General features: G+C 29.1%; 2 protein-coding genes across 2 annotated transcripts in view; both read left to right on the forward strand.

The window, feature by feature from the left end:
* Positions 1 to 10,707, forward strand: part of LOC129915527 (UNC93-like protein MFSD11) — a 31,023-nt gene extending 20,316 nt beyond the window's left edge. The window contains exons 2-5 of the mRNA XM_055995107.1: positions 8,664 to 8,833; positions 8,897 to 9,354; positions 9,408 to 9,841; positions 9,907 to 10,707. Coding sequence (XP_055851082.1) covers positions 8,664 to 8,833; positions 8,897 to 9,354; positions 9,408 to 9,841; positions 9,907 to 10,110 — 1,266 coding nt within the window. The 3' untranslated portion in view covers positions 10,111 to 10,707. The remainder of the gene's footprint in view (positions 1 to 8,663; positions 8,834 to 8,896; positions 9,355 to 9,407; positions 9,842 to 9,906) is intronic.
* A 6,735-nt stretch (positions 10,708 to 17,442) lies between these two features.
* The window catches only part of LOC129915540 (putative uncharacterized protein DDB_G0282129), a 30,022-nt gene continuing 22,307 nt past the window's right edge, over positions 17,443 to 25,157 (forward strand). Inside the window, exon 1 of the mRNA XM_055995129.1 lies at positions 17,443 to 17,533. Within this exon, the coding sequence (XP_055851104.1) occupies positions 17,522 to 17,533 (12 nt within the window). The 5' untranslated portion in view covers positions 17,443 to 17,521. The remainder of the gene's footprint in view (positions 17,534 to 25,157) is intronic.

Consider the following 25,157-nt stretch of genomic DNA (forward strand, 5'->3'; position numbering starts at 1 on the left):
ACATTTTTCTATAAGTTCTTTGTTATACAAGAAAATAAAATTTCATATGTACTCGGTTTGAAGTTCAAAACATTTAAAAATATGTTTTGTAATAAAACATTTTATTTTTGTTTAATATTAAATAATTTTTAAAATTAAATTAAAAATATTTTTTAAATATCTTTTAAATAAAAAGCTTAAATATTGCAATCATATTTTCCTATATAGTGGAGTAACTAAAGCTCAAAAATTGGCAATATTAGGGAACCCGGCCGAACAGCTTAGAATTTGATGATCTTTTTTTTCAAACGTCGGTAATTAAAAATACTTTAAAGTCTATAGATTAAAAATTGTTGCCGTTTTGATTTTTTAAATTTAATTGAAGATTTTTGTGAACAAAAACAAATTTTTTTCAAAAATTTTTCTTAAATTTCATAAATTAATTGATGCCAAAAGATTGTCTAGGAAATTCAAGGAAAAAAAATATATGGGAGTGAGGGACAATCTTCCATCGTTCAAGCGATAGATGCAATTTTCTTATTAATTGACTTCAAATACAAAAAAAAAATATTTGAACACAACGGCAACACCTACAATATTCAAATATACATTTTTTAAAAGCTAGAAGCTTAGTCATATATGTAAAATTAAAATTAAGTTAATTGAATGAACGGCTTTTGAAAGAATGGTAATTGAACTCAGATTTTTGAAAAAAAAAAATTATTGAAAAAATTTTAACATTTCGTTTTTTAAACTTGGTCGTAATATTAAATGCATTTATTTTCAAATTTTTTTGGCCGCATTTATTATGATTTTAAATTATAAAAGGAAATGTCAATATGTATTACGGTTTATGAAAAAAATTAAAAAGTATTTCATTTTCGAAGAACTTTTTTTAATAAAAGTTTTGAAAAAAAATGTAACTTATTTTTTTTTTTAAGTTCAACATCTAAACATAAAATTATTTTTTATTCATTTAATAACCCTTACTGTTGAAAGTTAAAACGCAAAAATTTAAAGTTCCTATTTACCACAGTCTTTGAGAAAATTAATTATTTCAATGCAAAAATTCAGTTTTAATAAAAAAAAACCATTGAAATGAAGTAATTTTTCATTTTTTTTTTCAAAAGTGTGATATATTTTACCTTTTTTGCTTCGAAATTCAACTGATAATATTTATGGCCAAAAATTTTTTTTAAATAAATTCATATTTTATTAGAAAAAGTTTGGAAAAAAGTCATTTTAAATTTTTCTAATAACATTTTTTTTTTAATTCTGAGTTTGAGGACCATTTTTTCAAAAAGTCTTGATTAAATTTAGTGGATTTAAATTTAAGAGATAAGAATGAGCTTCTGGCTTTTTAAAAATGTATTTTAAAATATTGTAGGTGTTGCCGTTGTTTTCTAAATATTTTTTTTGTGTTTGAGGTCAGAATGTTAGAAAATTGCATTTATTGCTTAAACGATGGAAGATTGTCCCTTACTGACTTTTATATATTTTCCTTAAATTACCTAGAGAATCTTTTGCTATCATTTGTTTTATGAAATTTAAGCAAAAAAAATGGTTTTGTTAAAAAAAATTAATTTTAATTTAAAAAAAACAATACGGCAACACCGGCAATTTTTAATCTATAGACTTTAAAGTATTTTTAATTACCTACGTTTGAACAAAAAAATCATCAAAATCAGAGCTGTTCGGCCGGGTTCCCTAATAATTTGCTTTAGTTACTCTACTAATAAGAGCAAGTATGTGCGACTCATTTCCATCTTTTTAGAGGGTATTAGGAATATGTAAAAAATATATCAGACATACATTTTGTATATTTTTTAAAATTTGATGAAAATGTTCCAATCTTTTCCTGCATCTTTGAAATAACCTTTTATTAATAAATGAACATTAACTCATTTGATTCTTGATTATCTTAAGCGTACTTGAAATCATTTTTTTTTTTTTTACCGTAAAGAAGCAAAGATAAGATCAGACAACGGCAACACTAGTAAATACACTGAGGGAAAAAATAAATTGAAGTTGAAACGTCGTTGTTTCAAGGATGAGCTACTTTGATTTATGTGACTTTAAAATACGAAACCATCAAAAATTAACATTTTTTCAACGTTGATTTTAAAATGTTCATCTTCAACGCAAAATCATTCCGAATAATAGTTAAATCAATGTGGTTTTAATTGATTTTACGTTGTTTTATGGTGGCTTTTCCCTCAGTGTAAAGTAATAATTATTATATGTGGTGTTCAATCTGTTTTCGGAATATAATGCGATAACCATTTTTTGTGTCCACAACTTCTATTGATACATTGTGGCCTTGCCCATGTTGTCATTGAACGTGATCTGAAAATTTTAGTACCATTTAAATATTTTAAATTTTATTACAGCTTGATTTAACCAAAACAAACAAAAAAACTGTTTTCTTTTTTATTCAAAATCACAACAAATTGTTTGTGTGAACAGTGCATTCAACCAATATTTATTGTGAGAGTGGCAGATGACACATCGCATGCGATGCGATTGAAAATACATACATACAAATGTGAAAAACATGATAATGTGAACGTTAACCTAAATTGATTTAAATGAAAACAAACACAATAAAAAAAAGCTAAAACCTTTGTTTAAAAGGCGAAAGATTAACCTTTTGGTTTCATCGTTATTATCTTGTTTTTGTATCCTGTCTCAAATGAATAGATACAATTTGTTCATCTTTTATTTTTTTTTTTACCATGGGTGAAATAGTGCAAGTTGTTACGCCCAAGGTTATGCTAAAGTTTAGTATTCATAGTTTATCACGGTCGAGTTTTAATTAGCGGAAGTAAGTTAAACTCTAGAACAGGAAGACTTGACGTTTTGTCGGCCATTTTTAGCACATTTAAATGGGTTTAATGTCTTCCGTTAAAAGATAAACATTATGATATTCAATGCAAATTATAATAACCTTTTATCAGGTTTGACACATAATTTAAGATAAAAAGAAGCGACTTATATATGTCTGATTTTTGACATAAGCAATTTGTCATTGTCAATTCTATAAATGTGTTGCAAAAGCAACGACTAATTGAAATGCGCACTTACAAAAAAAAAAAAATGAGCGAACAGTGTCGAACTTCAGGTGGTTGATGGGTTCGCGAAGCAAATTATCTCCTACAGCACTGACGTTCAACATTATTAGAATTGAATAATTCTTGATTAAAATGCATCTACGATCATGACTTCCGTCTTCTAAGTGGAAAAGTTAAAGAAAAATGTATCTACGATTGAACTTCATTGAAATTTGGAGATTCAATTAGATGTTACAAATTAAAATTTTAGATCTGGCTGCTTCCTTAATTAAACTACATATTACTTATATAAAAATAATTCTTCATGTGCTCCTACTATACAACAATAGTTTAGTGCTACATTAGATCAAGTCTGTAAGATCAATTAAAATTATATCCATGATATCTCATAAGACGTAATTTTAATTGATCTAGTAACTTTTGTTGTAAGAACGTGTTTGAAATTTATTAACACTTCGCACCACTTGAATAGTCTCAATTTATAATACTCTCAAAACAATGTTTTTTGCTTTATTTAAAAAAAAAGTTGTGTAAGAAATATTAACTCCCCTTAATGCTCAAAAAGACATTGTCTATTATCCTCTTGAAATAACATCAAAAAAGTACAAACGCACAATTTAAAATTGTACTACAATTGATGCTATTCAAGTGTTACAGACTGTGTGAATTTTCTAATCTAAATTTTTTTGATTTTGAAAAAAAAAAAAAAAAAATAATGGTGACCTTGATATTGGAGCAACCTTGGCCGATCAATTGCCAAACCCGTTTGGTATTGTTTTTGCATGTGCAAAATTGCATAAAAATATCTTAGCAGATTAGTCAAAATAACTGACCAGATCTAAGAGCAATAGGTTCGTTGTTAAACTAAGTCGTTAAGAATAATAATTGCAACTAGCTGTTGTCTTGACCTTGAAAATACTTGTAGAATAGTGGTCAGATTTATAAGATTTTCATCCACCTCTTAAAATCATTAACCGCACCGCCACATCAAAGCGGTTTGGTGAACTTTTTTATTTTATTAAAGCATAAAAATGTTTCCATTCTTTTATTTATTTTAATAATTTATTAACATTAACGAAAAACAGTTTTCAACATAAAATACAAGAAACTAACTTTTCTACGTTTATTCTCTCAAAGTTATTTTTACGATCTTAGGGCCGGTTTGTTGACAATCGATTATCTTTAATCAAGGATTATTCCAGTTGATAATCGTAGAATTCGTTTGTTCACAATAATTGTAATCAATTAATCCATTACACGGTGTAACACTCAAAATATACGCGGGCGGAGACCTATCAGGTTTTGTAGAGCTAGTCACACTGAATACGAAACGGTATTTGAAAATCCCCTAACACCCCCAAAATCTGGAGTTACGGGCAAAAAACGGTTTTTTGGGCCTTCACCCATTGAAAAAATTCTAGCTTCGACTATTTTTTACCCATTTTCGATTTTTTTATAGTTTCTGATAGAAGATAAATATACCTTTTTAACAATGTATAAAACATGTAACTCGGTTAAACCACTTAGAATTTATAAGATGTCAAAGTTCAAAAATTCAATTTTTTTTGTCATTTGCCCAACTTCGGCATCAATTTAAAGTATATGTTTTCAAAACAACATGCTATTTAAAAAATATATTCTAAAACTATATCTATTTCCCAATTGATCGATGTATTTTTTATGAAAATCACTTCAAAATTGGCTTAGAAAAAAAAATTTTTCGATTTCAACCCAGATACAGAAATTCGAACTTTTAGGTATAGAACAAAAATGTTGTTTCGACACGTAGTAGGATAAGTTGGACGCCAGGATTTGATGAAGAGTTTTTGTAGAGGAGCTCAATACAAACATTTTTTTTCTTTAAGAGGGGGGTCTATCTCCCCCCGTTTAGGTGGGAGGGGCATTTTTCTAAAAAAAAATTATCAAAATAAAAAAAAAATATTAAAAAACAACGGCAACACTTACAGTTATAAATGATACCATTTCCAAAGGCAAAATTGTGCATTTGATTCTAATTTTTAAATCAATATAATATTACCAATAGTTTTTGAAATAATCGATTTCAAAGTTAAAAATAGGGGAAACAAAATTTTTGAAAACTCATTTTATACTATTTTTGTCCAGACTGTGAATTTTAGTAAATAAATTACGTAAACAGAAAACTGCCTCAATTAATTCCTTATCGAACAGTGAAAACTATATGTTTCTATGTCTTCTAGTTTTTGAGAAAATTGAAAAATAAAAACAAATAAAAACAAAAAATATTTTGAAAAAAGAAAAATCTGATAAAATAATTTTTCAATTTACTCAAAAACTAGAAGACATAGAAACATATAATTTTCACTGTTCTTTAAGGAATCAATTGAAGCAGTTTTCTGTGGGAGTGATTTATTTACTAAAATTCACAGTCTGGACAAAAATAGTATAAAATGAGTTTTCAAAAATTTTTTTTCCCCTATTTTTAACTTTGAAATCGATTATTTCAAAAACTATTAGTAATATTATATTGATTTAAAAATTAGAATCAAATGCACAACTTTGCCTTTTGGAAATGGTATCATTTATAACTGTAAGTGTTGCCGTTGTTTTTTAATATTTTTTTTTTATTTTGATAATTTTTTTTTAGAAAAATGCCCCTCCCACCTAAACGGGGGGAGATAGACCCCCCTCTTAAAGAAAAAAAATGTTTGTATTGAGCTCCTCTACAAAAACTCTTCATCAAATCCTGGCGTCCAACTTATCCTTCTACGTGCCGAAGCAACATTTTTGTTTTATACCTAAAAGTTCGAATTTCTGTATCTGGGTTGAAATCGAAAAATTTTTTTTTCTAAGCCAATTTTGAAGTGATTTTCATAAAAAATACATCGATCAATTGGGAAATAGATATAGTTTTAGAATATATTTTTTAAATAGCATGTTGTTTTGAAAACATATACTTTAAATTGATGCCGAAGTTGGGCAAATGACAAAAAAAATTGAATTTTTGAACTTTGACATCTTATAAATTCTAAGTGGTTTAACCGAGTTACATGTTTTATACATTGTTAAAAAGGTATATTTATCTTCTATCAGAAACTATAAAAAAATCGAAAATGGGTAAAAAATTGTCGAAGCTAGAATTTTGTAAATGGGTGAAGGTCCAAAAAACCGTTTTTTGCCCGTAACTCCAGATTTTGGGGGTGTTAGGGGATTTTCAAATACCGTTTCGTATTCAGTGCGACTAGCTCTACAAAACCTGATAGGTCTCCGCCCGCGTATATTTTAAAACCTCATTTTTGTAACACCGTGTTATTAGAGAAGTTAATTTGAGATTTTCTTAATCATCCAATTTTGCTCGATTAGGACCATTTAACCAAGGATATACTGGAATTCAGTTTATTCATGCTTGATTTTCGCACTGGCATGATATAGATTATCTACATTGGTGAAAGGTAAAATAAATATTTTTTTATCCCTCAACACAGTAAAAAAATATGCGTTGTTGTTGTTTTGAGCAAAAACTGTCCAAAATGTTATTGCGGCAACGGCAGTTCTTCATAATATAGGTAGTCGATTTTAATGAAAAGATTCCACCAATGAGCTTGAAGCCAGGATAGCACCATATAAAAACGACAACATTCGTACAGAGTTATTTACCGGTTATTTTCTGGCACTTCTTAAAGCACATCATTGAATATATCTTAAAAGCAAAAAGCCAAAACAAAAGAAAATTACTGACCACAAAACTTTGATATATTTTAATGAAATCTATCATTTAATTTAAATTCAAATTAACACATCAACACAATGCACATGATATCGCTAAGCTTATTGAGGAGCGGGCTTTGCTTCTTTTGTGTTGGGGGTAATAGGCCGCCATCTGTACAGAATATTTCTTTTCTCGTTCTTTTGGTTGGACTTGATTGCGTCTTTTTTTTTATAAATGTTTTTTTCTTTTTTCTGTAAGCCAAAAAGATAAAGTTAATGGTTGTAAATAAGTATTTATTTTTACCTTCCTTACTTTTAGCGCTTTAAAATAATTCAAATTCACAAAATATCACAAACGTCAACTAAATGACAAAAAAAACTTAACTCTTGATTAAGTTTCGACAAACAAATTGACAGATAGATTGGAAATTGGAAAGATTTGTGGAAAAACTATGATTTGCTAATCAAGGTGAAAAAAATGTGAACAAACGCTCTTTGATTATCAGAGATTCTTAATTCTCAATTAATGGGAATCCGTAATAAACAAATTGGAGATTTAACCCACTTTCAACAAACTGGCCCTTAGTATGTTTAAGCTTTTTATAAAATAATATATAATCTTAATCTAATTGTATCATCATGTAATTTCAAAAGAAACGTAAAAGAGTTTTAAGTTGTTTTTAAAATTACGAAAACACCTTAAAAGTTTCAGAATCCTATTCAAATGTATCACCACGTTTATTATACAGTCAGTCACGAAATTATTGGGCCAAATCTTTGTCTTGAGTTAAATGTCTGAAAAAAATAAATAAGGAATACATAAAATGTTTTGAAAAATGCTTAGATATTTGTATATTTTTCAAGCAAAATCAAACAAAAATATATAAATTATAAAAAGCAGTCTAAAACGCCACAAAACTATTCGGCCAAAAATCCAAATTCGAGTTTGGGCACTGTAGTTTCAGTTTAACTTCTGTTTCAGTATTTTATTGATTAACTGTTTTATATTATACCGTTTTTAGTCCACTTCATATAGTTTGAACCAGGTTTTGCGAGCCATATAATATAACCAATATAAAAATCACCTTCCACCTATAAATCTGAAAACCAGCTGAGAAAACCAAGTAAAATCATTGACATTTATGGACATGGTGTTGACGGGTTCAAATATCGAATTACTTTTAAAAAAATTGATATTTCATACGCAGTGTTCAAATGTTCCCCGTGTTCAAAAGTTCCCCACTCTCCCCTACATCTATTTGCTATCAGCATATTATTGTAAATATTTGTTTTTTTTTTTTATTTTCATTTGGCCCAATATTTATGTGAGTGACTGTAGGTGTTTACAAATTAAAACAGTCAAAATTACCACCAGGTGAAAATAATAAAAACAAAAACGCGTTTTTGGTTTCATTTGGTTCACATCCAATGCGGATTAATATCGTATAGAAATTAATATCTGTGTTACTATTTAAAATCGTAACGAACATTAAATAATAACCCCTTTTTTCTGTGCATACTTCAAGGAGTCTGCAAAACAATCAAAGTATGCTTGCAGGTGCTTTTACGAAACAGCTTTTGTTTAAAAAAAGTCAACTAGGCTAATAAATAAATGATAACATAAATTTTGAACTTTATGCAAGTTTTTTTTTAGTTACTTGAAGAATTCTTAAAGTTTAGAGATCTATAGTTTAATCTTCACTTAACGTTGTTATATTTAGTCATAGGAATGATTGAGCTTGCCTATGGCTATGAAACTTGATTTATATGTAGCCCTGATATCGTTTCTTGTATTGCAATGGCGTAATACAAACTTTCTTTATATGATTGATGCAAGGTTGTAAGCAGAACTGCCATTACAACAATTGTATTCACTAAAAATAATTTGGATGCATTTTTTTAATCTTCGTTTTTCTTTTTTTGCAGAAAACCATCCTAGACAGTATAGCTGAAGAAGATAAAACCTTTAAAGGTGATGGCTACACAAGTCTAGCTGTCATCTATGCATCATTTGCATTATCCAATTGGTTAGCGCCGTCATTTTTATCATTTACTGGTCCAAGATGTGCAATGCTTGTAGGGTCTTTAACCTATACGTGAGTCGAACAGATAAATCTTTTGAAAGTTTAAACTAATCTCATTCATTTAATCCCTTACAGCCTCTTTATGGTCGTATTTCTATGGCCAAGCACATGGCTTCTCTATGTAGCCAGTGCAATTCTTGGAGCTGGAGCTTCAATCACATGGACTGGCCAAGGTACATTCCTGGCTCGATGCAGTGACCCAACGAATATTTCGAGAAACTCAGGAATTTTCTGGGCCCTCCTTCAATGCAGTATGTTCTTTGGAAATCTCTTCGTTTACTTCCAGTTTCAGGATAAAAGCACTATCGATGCTGAAACAAGGCAACTTGTCATTGGAGTTCTCATTGCTGTTGCAATCTTGGGTATCGCCTTTTTGGCCACTTTGAGAACAGTCGAGGACAACTCAACACCAGATAGAGAACTCCATGAAGTTAAATCTGGATTTGGAAGTGCTCTATATGCTATGAAATCCGCTGGGGAATTGTTTATGACCAGAGATATGTTGCTTCTTAGTTTGGCATTTTTCTATTCAGGTAATAATTTTTTTTCTTTATTTAATGAACTGGTTTTAATTTTGAAATTCTAGGTCTTGAGTTGTCATTCTTCAGTGGAGTTTATGGTTCATCAATTGGATTCACATCTGCCATATCGGAAACTCCAAAAGAAATTGTTGGTTTAGCTGGAATATTCATTGGAATTGGTGAAGTCCTGGGAGGAGGTCTATTCGGACTTTTGGGTTCCAAAACTACACGATATGGTCGTGATCCAATTGTGATTGTCGGATATATAATACATCTCATTGCGTTTTTCCTGATATTCTTGAATCTTCCTGACGCTGCTCCTTTCCAAAGCACAACAGACATCTCTTATTTGGATCCACCAAAGGCTTGGTTGGCTTTGTTGTGTGCTTTTTTGCTTGGTTTCGGCGATGCTTGTTTTAATACACAAATTTACTCAATGTTGGGAGGAGTTTTTGTGAAGAATTCTGTTGGAGCTTTTGCACTCTTTAAATTCACACAGGTAAGCCAATTATTATATCTTGAAAGCTTTCATTATTCTCACCTCTTTTTTTTTATTAATTTCAGTCTGTTGCTGCAGCAATCAGTTTCTTCTATTCACCATATTTGGGTTTGAGAGCTCAACTGAGTATTTTGGTTGTTTTTGGAACAATTGGCACAGCATGCTTTTGCGTTGTTGAATGGGCGGCGAAAAAGCGAACAAAATCAAGCAACTCAGAGTCTTCTGACTCGAAATCAGATTCACAGTCTGTTTCGAGTTATGAAAAATAGTTTAATTTCTATGAGGAAGAGGCTTTCTATTAACTAAATTCTTTTTTCATTCCAACAAAATACATAATCATTGTTATTCATATATAAAGTAGAGACAAAACAAATACATTACTTATATTCCATTTATAGTTATTAATTAAAAAAAAAAAATCAAATTTTTAAGGACAATAAGAAAAAAATTATAAGACACAAATTAGTCCATATACCAGACACGAATTTAATTATATTATTATTATTATTCTTGACTTCGTGTTAAGTTCACATTATTTTTGTTGATTTATATATATATTTTTTTTATTTTATTATTAAAACTATAATTATAAGATAGATATTAATTTTTTCTTAGTATTAATTTAAAAAATGCAATAAATAGATAAAATATATATTTTTTTTATTAAACAAATTCTAAATATAATATCAGTAGAAACATTATAATACGAGTATATACAATATACATTCATTCTGAAGGATATGCCAAAAAAAAAAAATGGTTGAAAAAAGGGACACGATTTATTTTTTATAGTGTTCGTGTAGGATCAATATTTAAGAATTTATATAAAAAAATCTGAAAGAAATAATAAATTAATTCTATAATAATTGTTAATAAAAGAAAAAAAGTTTTTTTTTTGTTAAATTCACAAAAACGCTCTTCTGACCTGACATCCTCATGATTGATTGCACTATGCTATAAGCAATTCTTGGCTGAAGATGCAATGGAACCATTATATATAAAGTAATCTAAGGGTGAATGGAGGAAAATTGATACCATATTAGTGCGAAAAGTTCGTTTTCTGTGTCACAATGGGCTATTTCGCTTTTAGCTAAAATTACACAGCTGCTGCAGTTCGTTTAGCACTTATGTACGTTCATTTGGACAATGTACAAAATGTGTTAAAGTAATTTAACGCTGCCTGAGTTGAAGATGCTTCACAATACAGAAGGAGTAAAAAGGCAATATCGTATAATGTTCTAGGTTCCAACACGATCGCGAAGACGAGGCATAAGAAAATTCAAGTCGATTACTTCGAGATTGATGAGAATGTTCTTTTCGAATAGTGTGGTAAGCGAGTATTCGATGCTTGCAAACAAAATTTAAATATTTTGATGCTCGAAGTTTTAAAGAGAAGGCCTAAAAATATATGGAAAAAAAGCATCAATTAAAATGATACTTATTTATGAGATCAATCGTAAATAACAAATATGAATTTTTTTCTAAAAAAAACACTATCTCCAGAACTTGCTATGACGATTCTTAATATTATTTTCAGGCAAACTTTCCCATGAGGTCCAGCGTCGAAAAACACCCAGTGATATGAGGTTAGATTGTTTTTTAAATTACGCCGTTTTAAGCAAAATGCTCTTGATAGACTAAGGACTCACGGTATTAACAATGTAATTTTAAAAATAAGGATGATACTTAGAAAAAATTAAGTATATGGATATGGATATATAACCCAATAACTCCAAACTGTTTCCGTGCTTTTCATTTCGCATTTTTGAAAGGTGTGTATACACGGAGAAAAAAGACGAGCTAAAAGACAAAAAGAATTTGTTTTAAACTAAGCGGATTTTTACATGTTTTTTTGCCAAGAAAAAAAAGCGGACAAATCTTCTTAAATTTCTTGCGTTTAAAAAATACAAAAGGTATGCCCAATCAAAATTGATAGAAATGAATACATTTAAATTTAACTGTACATCCTTTTATTTTTGTAAAATCTTTTAATTTCAAAAAGCATGCACATAAAATCAATGAGAAATCTTTTTACTTAGAAAATTCGTATTAAAATGAAAACACTCTAATTTCATCTTAATTCTAAGTGCCTAATTTTGCTCTATGTACTCTACAAAACAGTATGGAATCACATTTATTGATTTTGGATTTTACACTTTATATTTAACCATTGCGTTTTATTTTCTGTTGGTCTCATGGTCTCCAAGACATCTACATTTAGTCAAGTCCGTCGTGGAATATAAATTAAATATCAATATTTCTAAGAGTGATCTTTGGATAATTGTATAAACTGTGTTTATTTTCTTTTCTTTTCTTAAAAAAAGTTATGATAAATAAAATCATTACATAACATAATAATTTTTATGATATCTATATTTTTTGAAATTCGATATCGGCCCGAGACATAAATTTGATATAAGGTCGTAAGTCCATTGTAAATTTTGTGTGGGTTTGATCATATTCGTACGTAGGTAGGTACACCTTGAATATTGTTAAAAAGTAATTTATCATTTTCACTATGTAAGTCCATTAGACATTAGACGCATGTCTACTCTATCTATTTAGTTACAGTCTTTACTATACTACAATACATTAAACACCTACTAAATTCCGTATTAAAAAATATATAAATACCTATGATAAATTTATAATTCTTTCACAAAGGTTAATAATATTTAAGTGATTCTTCATTTTTTTAAATGTTAAGGGCAAAAGATTTAATAAAAGGTTTACGTATGTGTATATACGATCCTGACTTAAGAAGAGCACATACTCGTTCATTGGACATAAAATTGTTGTCTACTAATTTATTTTCATATTTAAGCCTGGTACGCTGCTCGCGCTAAATTTTAGATGAGATAAAATTCCCATACCAGTTATCGATAACTTGTATGGGATCCATTTTATCTCGGCTAAAAATTTTCGATAATTTGTATGGGAGCTAAAATTTAGCGCGAGCAGCGTACCAGGCTTTACTTGTAACTTGTCTGAGATTAACAACTGAATGCATTCGTACCTATTTATATACATAAATAAAATAAAATACAAGATTGGATCGCAGGTAACTACCTATGTAGATGTACTTAGAATGTTATAGCTTTGTAAAAATTCTTAAATGAATAATTAAAAAAAAGTTTAAAAGAAATGAAATTAAAACATTTTTTTGAACTGTTACACCCCCAAACGCTAACGTGTGCTATTTAGTTTATTGTATCAAAGAATTAATTTTTTTTTTTGGAAAATTGTTAAGCCATTTATTTGAAACATAAGGTGTGTTTAATAAATCTGATCCGCCACAGAAAGGATCCAAAAAGTACAGGTTTCTGTGTTCCATGAAGGAAAACCTTGTCCTAAACTGTTCTACAAACTGTCATTTTGTGTTCCATGAAGTTTTTCAGTACAGTTTAGTTCAAATTTTCTGCTCTTACTTTTAAGGTAGAGCAAATGAGTGAGAAGTGTCAAGGAACAGCTGATTTGTTTTATTTTGACAAAAATATGATAAAATGAAATTCAAAAAATGGAAGTTTCTTTAGAATTTTGTAAACATGAAGAAATATTCAAAATTTAAATAAGTTTGCCAATTAATTATGATTTATATAATATATTCAAACATTTTTCAAAAAATATGGAACAGACAAAATTAAAAAAAAAAAATTTTAATATTTCAGCTACTCAAAATTTTTTGAATAAAAATCTTCATTTACAGTTTAGAATTAAAATCAGAAATCAAGAAAATCGTACTTTAACAGGAATGTTAATAACACTGTTACAAAACAAAAATCATGTCAATTACTTTGGAAATGACCTAGGAGAGGTTGTAGGTATTACTGAGTATGTACATCATATTTCGGCACTTGAAATTTTTTGAAGACCATCAAAATTTCAAGTTATCGTCAAAAAACCGTTTTTCAATATTTTCAGATTTCAACGATTTTTTACTCAGCCATTTTTCGGTCAAATTCAGATTTTTTTACAGTTCTAAATAGAGGAGTACTGGTTTTTTTCGAAAATATTTTTTTATTATGCTCAAGCACCAAATTGGGTGTAGATTTTATGGGCTGAATCTCAAAGTACAACATCTTGAGTCGGGCTATGGGTTGAATCGGGCTGTCGTGAGTCGGGGTGTACAAAGTCGTGTAGTCCTGAGTCGGGCTATACTCCTTCCACATTTTTTCACCTTTTTTTTAGAGTTCGGAGACCGTTTTAAGCTACATTTTGTGTTTTGGAATTTTTTTTATAAACAGTTTTATTGTTCTATTTATGCTGAATCAAGAAAGCTTTTACTCATTTGTTAAATTTCGCAGTCTTTCATTAACTTTTCGCGGAGTACCACGTGTTCAATAAATTTTGGTTGTTCTCTTGACAATTTTTCTTTTAATTGCCGATTTTTAAAGTTATTTTAAAAATTGCCAAGTAAACAATCATTATTGATACAAATTTGAAACCAAACTTTAGAACTTGGTACACTTTTATATCTCAGTACTTTTTGTGCCAGCATAATTTCAACATAGGAGAACTTGGCTCTTTTTTAACAGTAATGTTTTTGTTGTGATTTCACTACTTTTTGCCAGGTATTGCGGTAGAATTTAAAATCTCTATTTTTGATGAAAATTTAACGAAAATGGGCGGTTGCCACGTCCCCTGACTGAAATTGTCAGATTTAAATTTTTTTCCTTTGTATAAACTACCAGCTCTATCCTTTTACCAAGATTCTACGACAATCAGAAGTGCTCTTTAATAATTGATGAAAATTCGGCGAAAATGGGCGGTTACCACGCCCCCTGAATTGAAATTCTCAAATTTTCGACTTTTTCCTTTGTACCTATAACTACAAGCCCCATCAACGTATACAATTTTAAGTTTCTGCTATAGCGGAAAGTTCTTTATAATTTTGATGATCTGTCAGTGAGTGAGTGAGTCAGTCAGTTACGGTTTTTGCGATTTTCGAAGCTCTATATCTCAGAAACTACTCATCATAAGAAGTATAGAAGTTATAGGGGGGTCGAAAATGGCCTGAGTTCTTTCCTGTTAATAAGGGTGTAGTGCCAAAGTTGCTAGAGAACTTGGCTGGGCACTACTGTGCCCCTTGATAAATCAAATACAAAACAAAACATTGGAATACATTAACAGTTTTCGAATATACATACCTTTAAAAACTAAATGTTAAGTCGTTTTTGAGCAAAACAAACTTTTCCATTTTTGTTTTATGGCAAGTACCTACCGTCAAGTCTTGTCCTAAAAAATAATTTCAATTCTTTCCATGGTTGATTTTAATGAGATACATACAGTGATTGAGGATTGCCTACCCCTAAAAAATTTGTTCGTTTACAACAATATTTTGCTCTGAAATAATCAAAACGTGTTGGAGAAAATTGACTCTAGCTGAATACAGGCGTTGGGTCAAAATTAAATACTAAATTAAATAATGGTATAAGTTTGCAATCAATAAAGTAGAAAAGTGCTTAATGCAGAGCAGTGCAAATTAAATTTGCAACTTTCTCTTTGGATTAACCAAACTTCAACACCGCAGTGTAATTTCATATTTATTGATCATTATTATAAAATAACAAAACAAAATTATAATAAAATTGGAGAAAAAAAAACCCAACTAGTCTCACATCCTCAAACAAATAAAATGGCAAACAAATCAAACTAAGTGTTACTTCCGTTGACCAAGTAATGAAGTGTAAATAACACTGGTCAACAAGGTTTTTGCCACAACAACCAAAATATACTTTTCTAGTAGTTTTTGATGTGCTGAACTCGAATCTGAAGTCAGAAAATTGTTATTGGCCTCCGTTTTTTAAATATTACCGTTAGAAAATGTAAAAAAACGTAATTTTGGCTGCTTTCGAGGTTTTGTTTTTATGTGGGGTAATACATTGTGAATAAATTTGTAACGGTGGCTATAAGAACTGATTTTATTCTTTCAAAAAATGTTTAAATCTTTCCGATATCTGTTTTACTGCCCGAGATATTTAAAATTTAAGCAGCGGTCTTTGAATCAGAAACAACACTGGCAAACCAAATTAAACTTTTTTTGCCACAAGAACCAAAATATACTTTTCTGAAGGTTTTTGGGTTGCTGAGCTCGAATCCGCAATCAGAAAAATTTTATTAGCCTTAGTTCTTGAAATATTACCGTTATAAAGTGCAAAAAAAGTTTTTTTTTATAACGGTTATATTTCAAGAACGGAGGCTAATAGAATTTTTCTGATTGCGGATTCGTGCTCAGCAACCCAAAAACCTTCAGAAAAGTATATTTTGGTTCTTGTGGCAAAAATTCTGTGATCAGAGACTTAATCTTTAAATTAAGTTTAGTTTCTCTTTGGCTTATTAACTGAAACTTAAGATATCTCGAGCAATAAAAGAGATATCGGGAAAATTTAAACAGTTTTTGAAATTAGAATATCAGTTCTTATAATAACCGTTAAAAATTTGTTTCTAATGAATTACCCCACATAAAAACAGAACCTCGAAAACAGCCAAAATGACGTTTTTTAGCATTTTATAACGGTAATATTTCAAAAACGGAGGCCAATCAAATTTTTCTGACTTCAGATTCGGATTCAGCACCCCGAAAAATACTAGATAAGTATATTTTGGTTCTTGTGGCAAAAAAAAGTCAAATTTTGTTGACCAGTGTAATCAAATACAAAAGATCTTGTGACAATGCAATATACCTACTATAATAGCTTCGAGGTGCATTATCATTAGCTTAAGTCTCAAATCACACGACCTTCTCTGATCTTATTCGGACAAAAGGTTCACGAAATGATAAATGCATACTGTCCACACCTTATAGCCACTTTGTTGATGCAGTTAACAATAAAAATCCATCGAAGAGTTTGGTTTTTTAATGTCAAAAGTTGAATAAAAAGAAAGGGGTGCGGGCTTGATGATGATCATGAAGATAAAGACTATACAGCAATGTGAAAACTTAACAAAAAAAGTATCTTTTGCAAACATCATGACACTCATTTCTGTTTATCTTCGGATAATTTTTCGGTGTTTTCAATTAGTTGGTGTCTTTTCTTCAGACTTCTTAGAGTTTCAAGCCACCAAACAACTACCCACCAAGACTAACACCAATCGTGGTAAGCCACCCGCAGAAGCAGTCGAACATCTTTTTGCCTTTTTGGTTGGTAAGTTTGACATGGAACGTCTTCTGTTTGCTTGTGATTTCTGCAGACAAACAGTCTGCAAATAACTTTCCAACTGTAAACACTGAAACGCTCCTATAGCAACTCTATAAAAGGAGTTTCAATATAAGATCATCCGTATGAGTCCCAATATTGCCCTGAGATTTTGAATAATTTTCAACCTGAGAAATTTCAAAAGCGCGCAAACTCAATTATTTTACATTTGAGTTTGTTATTTTTTCTAATTTTTTTTTTGTAAATTTGTGACGAGTGACTGACGGTTTGTTTACTTTTGAAAAAGAAGAAACCTGGTGGTTAAACATTGTTTCGTTAAAAGGTGATCTTCAATTTAGTTTGAGACACGATCTCGGTTCGATTTTTTTTGTTCACGCTGCGGTTTTTACTTTGAAATTGTTTGTAGAAATTTAATTTTTTTTTATTTTTTTGTGGTAAAAAAAAGAAATTACTATAATTTGTAAGTTTCTAATTGTAACTGAAAAAAAAACCAGTACAGACAGAAAAAAAATAGGAATTAAAAATGCAGTTGATGGTGAGTTTTTTATCGTTTTTTTTTTTTTTTTTTGGTCTTGAATTATTTTTCTTGCTTTGGGAAGATAAATGTGGGAAAGTAAAGTAATGTGACTTTTTTTTTCTGTTGGTTTATTTATTTCATTGGTAAAAGCTACTAGGTTACACATTTTAATGTAATAATTTAGCTTAGGCTATTTAAAATGCTAGATATAATGGTGTGATTGTTTAAGTTTATGGGCATCATTTCGGTGTTTATATTGAGCTTGACTTTTATAGCGCCCATCATGATGTTATCTATTAGATAAGATTTACATCATTTAGGAGAGTAAAAAATGATTCATAATGTTTCTTTAACTTACCAGTTTGATCTGTTAAAGACAAAAAAAAAATGAAATATTTATGGACTTTTGAAAAAATAAAAAATAGTGCGCATACACCACAGTGACCCATACCAATGCTTATTATTATTAATTAATTGTTTTATGTATATTTGATTTTTCGGAAAGTATTTTGTTTTGGATCGAAAATGTTAATCGTATTCTTTGTAAACTTAAAAAGTGCAATTCATTTATCGAAATTGTAATCCTGAATTTAACTACACGAAAAATACACACCAAGAAAATATAATTTTTGGAAAAATATATTTTTTAAATTCCCTTTCTCTCTTTTTGAAAATGGCTCTTCTCTATAGCTTTTCCAAAAAGAGAGTAAAATTGTAAAAATTGTGTAAAATTTTGATCATAAATTCAATATAAGGAGTTATCAAATTAACATATGTATATAATTTGAAATAAAGAGTAGGTAAGCGAAATTTGGAGAATCATTGCAAAGGTAAAAGCGTTAATTTTATTTCTGTTTTTCCTCAACATTTTTGTTTAACTCCTCTATACTTTCAGTTAAATTGAATATTTTTGCATGAATTCTCTCCCAATTAGTCAAGAAAATATTTTTCCCTTTCATTTGTTTTCATTTTATTCTATCTAATTGAAAGAGATGTTTTACAAATTAAAGTTAATTACATTCAACATGTAAGTTATACAATTAAGTATATTTTATTTAGTTGTTAACTAATTTGCCATAGGTAATTTGCTGCTTATTAGTTGCGGCAATATAGATTTTTCAACAACAAAATAACAAACTATTTGGAATTCATCTGACTTCTGACGATAGGTGCTTTGGTAGGTTCATCTTCATATTAAAGTAGGTAAAAATAAAATGTTCATTAAAAATATGTGTATGTATTTTACGTAAGTAAAGATTTCAATGCAAGATCTTGTAATTTTGTTCGTTGATCCTTTTCATGAAAAAACGAGGTTAGTTAAAGTTAAAAACATACAGTTTTAAGAATTCTGAAATGAAGTCACAAAATTAAGTTAGTGACAAGGCCAGTTTTAAATAAAATTTTTCTGTACAAAATTTTTTGTTCCATCTATCCTAAATATTATTCAAAAACAATGTTTAAAAAAAGTACATTTTTGGATTTTTTAAAATTTTTATTTTTCAAAAACGGGACATGGAATTTTTTTTAGGGAAAAAAAATCTTTTTTAGAATTTTCTTCTCAGGTTACTTAACACCCGCCTATATAAAGAGGTTAAGATGTAAAAAAAAATGCCCGACTGGGTCGCACGTACTTGATCTTATGTCAAAAGTTGCTTGGAATATAATTTTAAAAATTCATAGCAGAATTTTTTTTTAAGAAATAAAAAATTGAATACAAAATTTAAATGCAAGTAACAAGAACATACCTTTAAATGGCTTAAACCTACAAATGAAGTATGCCATAAAAAAAAATGTTTAGAAAAATAATGTTGGCCCTTTTTTTATATTGTTTTTTTTTTTAATATAAAAGTTTTCAAACATTTTCAAAAAAAAAGAAAAATGATTTGCCATTCAAAAGAAAATATTAATCGACACATACGAGTATAACAACATTTCAATAAAATTCCGTTTTAAAAACATTGATTTTTCAAAAAAATCTTAATTTTAACGTTAGAGCTACGTTTTTGTACAAAAAAATTCATAGAAATCGGTCACGTCATCGTTTACGAGAAATTCAGGCATCAAGAAAACGTTTGTAAGGCCATTACCATTAATAATGGTCTCAAATATTTTTTTATTTGAAAAGTGCAACCTATCTGCTATATTAAATATATTTTTACCGTTGATGGAGACTTAAAAAAAAGCGGTTTTCGTTATGGTTCATCCATCTGTACAACGAGCTAGAGGCTAAACGGTTGGATGGATTTTCTTGAAATTTGGCGCAGATCATTTTTATCTCTCTTGTACCTCAAAAACGGCTCTAAAGATTTTAAAAGAATTTGGTTTTAGTCTGAATTATTATTACAAAACTGAGTTTTTAGTTTTTCTCAGAAAAAAATGGATAGTGGAAATATGATACATATTTTTTTTTTTTTTTTTTTTTTGCGAAAACTGACATTTTGGTTATTTAACTATGTTTCGTTGAAGGCTGGACCGATTTTATTCAAACTTTACAGACAAATTTTTCTTTTTACTTTAAATGATTCTCGGTATTCCAATTTTCAAATTGAAAGGTTAAATAATATTTATGTACTTTGAATTATAAGATCAAATACGTGCGTGCCAGTCGTGCATTTTATTTTCAAGATGTTTTTTTATTTTTTTTCTTCTACCACAAATTTTAGCTTTAATAAGATAACAATAGTTAAAATTCCAAGTAATTATATAAAAATAACAAAAAATTATTTTCTGTTTGAACCTGAATCTAGTTATAAAAATTTATTTAATATCCATTTTATTTCAAATATTTAATATAAATTTTTCTTAATTAGCCACAGAAATCTTAAAACTTATCGTTTTAATAAAAATAGCTATAGTGTTATTGAACCCATTAATAAATAGTAGTTGGTAGGTATTGTTTCCTCATATTGGCTCGTAGGTATAGCAAAAGAAACAAAATGAAAATAACCATAATATGTTCCAGCCTGTACGAGTAGCCTCTCTTATAATAGTTTACCAATAATCAACTGTTCCGGCACCTCTGATCGCCTTTCAACAGCTTCGTTTTTTTGTATGCAAAAATGTGCTGAAAAGTAATTTGTTTAACGAAGATTTTTCGCACGCAATGTTTAGCTCTGAAACCACTGCACGTATATTATGTAGGTACCTGTATCTATAATATCCATCTTTTTCTACCTTCATCTTCGTTTTTTGTTTGTACCGCCTTTTAATCAAGAATGAATGATCACTCGTAGGTCATAAAGGTGATCATAATTCATATGGAAACCTGTGGGACAGCTTGTGGGAGAGTAATGGCATTTTGTCTAGGTCCATTGATTCCAAAATATTGGTAGATTTAAATATTTTACTAACAGAAATGTCTTAAGTTTTTTTTAAAGAAACAAAAAAAAAATACTGACATCTCTCCTCATGTTATGACAGCGAATTCGTGATAAATCTTAAGATGGCTTTATTCATTCATTTCATTTTCTATTTCTTTTTTTTTTTAACATGCAAAAAAATAAATAATAAGATGTAGGTACGCTGAACGTGCTTGGCACAAAACCCACACTCCAATGTGTCGTTTTTTGGTTTCGAATAACAAATAGCAGAGTCATCTGTTGAGCATAACAAAAGATTTTATTTTTTGCCTTTGAGAAGGAGGCAATAAATGAACAAACAGATGGATGCTACACCGACCTTCTCTTAGAGCACGTCACGAATGCCAACATTAACTCATAAACAATCACGATATGCAAAAGTACCTTCTTATATTGTCTTGCATTTATTTTGAAAAAAAAAAATTTCTAATTGCTAGTTATTAGACAATGTCACTGAGAAAAAGTGTCGTTGCCGACACAGAGTTAAACCTGACCTAGAAATGTATGCACAGATATCATTTAAGCAGGAGTTGGTGGTTAATGGAACCACCCTAAACTAATTAATAAATGTTAATTAAATCACATTAAATTCCCACAATTTAAACCAATAACAATGTAATTGGATGTTATCAATGAATCAAGAGATAGCTTTAGTCATTGTAAAAATAAAATTATTTCAATTTATTTCATTTCCATTTTAGTCCAGTCAGAGTGAATATACATCTATCTTTGCTTCACAAAAGTTGGTTTAATTGCAATAAAAAAAAGAAACAAAATTAGAAATGTAAATATATTTGAAGTAGGTTTGTACATATGTATATGTAAAAAAAAACCTTTCGGAATAAGAAACAAGGATCAAAAGAGTCTTAAAAAAAAAAATTAAGTGGAAGAGACTGGATGTTAGGTCATCAAAAAAGTGAAAATAAAATGCACGACTGGTTCGCACGTAGGTACTTGCTCTTGTAGTTCAAAGTATCTTTATCTTAAATATCTATTGGAAATTTAAGATTTTGTTTAGTCTCGAGAAACAAATTAAAAAAAAAAAAATTGAAAGTTAAAAAAATCTTTTTTTCAAACACGTTATAGAAAAATTTTTTTTCAAAATTTTTTTTTTTTTTTTTACATTTGACACTTTAAAATGATTTCTGTAAATTTTTAATAAAATTGACTTATGCTTTGATGAAATATATGAACTTAAAAAATATGTCAATTTTTGAAAAACGGCAACGCCATATTTCCGTTCTCCGAATTTTTTGGGAAAAACTAAAAACGCAGTTTTGTTAGAATCAATAAGATTATTACGTACACCAAATTTAATCGTTAGAGCCGTTTTCGAGAAAGTTGCAATACCTCGAAAACGTTATATGGGAGATATGCGTTAAAAACGTGATATTAAAAAAATAAAAAAAAAGGGTCTAGGGAATTACGTAAAAATCATCTGTACCAAGTTTCAATCAAATCCATCCATCCGTTTAGGCCCTAGCTCGATGTACAGATGGACGCACAGACCGACGGCGACGGACGGCATGACGAAAACTACTTTTTTGGTCTTCTCCATCATCGTAATTTTGGTTTTGATTAAAACCTCGATTTTTTTTTCTACACGAAACCAATACTTGCCCTATAGAGCAAGTAAAAAGTAGTTTATGCAATATTATCATAATATACCAAAATAATGTACCAAAACGTGGCCCAAAAATGTGCCTCAATACATTCTTACGGAAAGGTATCGATATGACACATGTTTTAGTAAATTTTTTGATATTTTGATTTTGATATTGATAATGATATCAAAATCAAGTAAATACAATTGCTCTAAGAAAAGTTATTGCCCATTTAATGAAATTCGAAACGAAGGTTTAAAGTGAAGCAGAGCTCCAAATTTTCAAAATATGTAAAAAGGTCTGCCCTAAAATCTATTTCATTAATTTATAAATACGCTTGAAAGTATACATACATCCCTACTAACAATTTTGCTGCTATAATGCTTTACAGAAGCAACAATTGCATGTGTAAAGCTTTATAGAACCAAAATTGTTTGTCGGGATATAGACTAACTTTTGTATGTAACACCTTATTAGCTTTCATAATATTTCAAAAAAATTCACTCACTGTCCAAATATCAATGTTTGATTTAAATTTACATTCTTGTACACTTATATACATAGTTTAATGTCATTACTGTCGGATTTTAGTTTGTGACGCAATAAAAAATCTTTTTTTAAATAAATACTGTTATTTTATTGACAATGACTTAAAGTGGTAAACTTGTTAGCTTAAATTATATATTCATTTCCAGCTTTCACATTTAATACCAATTTGCTCAAAATAATATTCCCATAAATTCCAATGTACTATACATAGTAGTTTAATAAGCAATTAACACATTATTATTAATTTCATGATATGTAGTCTGTTTTCTTATTATACAAAACCAAATCGCCAAAATCTGACCAATCTGACAAGTTTAATAATTTGGGTCAGTTACAAGTCTGTGAAAATTAACATTGCTGTTGAAAGATCCATAGCATATTTTCTCAGATTATGCATAATTATGTGCACAAAATTATCAATAAAGATGTCAACAATTATGCTTTATTTACACATGGGGTCATTAATAAATTTAATGCCTCCCATTTTTATTTGAACATCAAATATTAAATTTATGCAAAGCTGCTTATCATTGCAGTTAATCAATGACTAAGCCTCTGCTAAGGATGCTTAATTTATTTTTTATTTCAAAATAGGCTTTATTTGACATTTAGAATATTCATCGTTGAGAATATTCATCGTTTATATCCAAGAGTTGCAAGCATTAAATAAAATAAGACATTTTAACATTTTTAAATTTATAGGAAGAAGACCGAAGAGTTTTAAAACCACAAATTAATTATCTACATATTATAATTTTGTGTTCGAATGCAAATTTAGTTATCAACAGCTTTAATATAAAATGCATAATACATCAAAGCTTTTATATTAGGAAGTTACAAAAAAGGTAATTTCAATCGAAACATATGTATTAAAGTTGACGGTCTACTGGTAAATAATCCTTATCAGATCTTCTATAAACTAACTAATTATATTGGTACATTCTTCCTCTGTATGAAGTGCATTCCAACTTTCTCATAAAAGATATAAATTTTTAGCTAATAACTAACGGTACTTAATTTATTAATTAAGCTGTGTTTCTAAGTAGTTAAATAACGAGTTTCTTTTACATTAACATTAATAAAACGCCTACACATTTTACAAGAGAAAAATTAGTAAAGCTGTTGAAACCTTTTGTTAAATTAGATATACTTTATCATATTTCTTCAAACAGTAGTCAAAAAGTTTCTTTTCAATAATAGCCAATAACACAGCTATTATTATTCCTACATAACTTTATTTAATAAATAATTTCCCATGATCAATAAAAATGGTTGCCAGATTAAATATTGTTTTTCATTATTGATTTTATAGCCACTAAATAGACGTGTTTTATCGAAATCAATATTAATAATATATTTTTTTTTATTATTATTTGTAACACACCCAAACACAGTATTGTATTTTATTGTATTCTATTGTAGCCCAGTCATTTTAGTCATTTTTAAGCCCAATCTGCGGAAAAATTCCTACTGGGCTGAATTTTGGTATACAGCTTAATGACGGCTTTGTTATGAAGATGTGAAAAATCGACATTGATATCGTGTCCGCGTTAAGAGTTATAGGGGTCAAAAGGTCACAAAAACTGGTTTTTCACGATTTTCAGCAAAACGGTAAGTCTTATCAAAAAATTTTCAAAGCAAGAATTGTAGACCAGATTATTATATATAAAAAGTGTCATGACACTTTTTTTCCTAAGACCCACCGTTTCTTAGGTATAACGATTCAAAAAGTTGAAGTTTAGTTGTAATCTTCATAATCCTATTCCTGAAAAAAAAACTCCTAACTGAAAAGTTCCTGAAATTTCATTATTTTTTTAGCTTGAATTTCGTTCCTCAACTGTTAAGAATATGGGGAAACCAAAAAAAAATGGAAATTTTCGCCATTTTTCCAATTGGGGCCCTTCTCCCGAAACCATTTCCCTGGGAATTTTTGTTTAGAATATGTCTGAAAATATACAGGGTGTGCAATAGAGAATGGACAACCCTAAAACGGCTTATAGCTACACTTATGATTGTTCTAAAAACAGATAGAAAAAAGTTCTATCGCAACCAGTTCATAAAATATGGACTTTTTTTCGTTCAGTGTATTTTAAATTTTATCATCTTATGTTTTCGTTCACTACAACCACG

Source organism: Episyrphus balteatus, chromosome 3 (genome assembly GCF_945859705.1).
Source record: "Episyrphus balteatus chromosome 3, idEpiBalt1.1, whole genome shotgun sequence".
Taxonomy (NCBI): Eukaryota; Metazoa; Arthropoda; class Insecta; order Diptera; family Syrphidae; genus Episyrphus; species Episyrphus balteatus.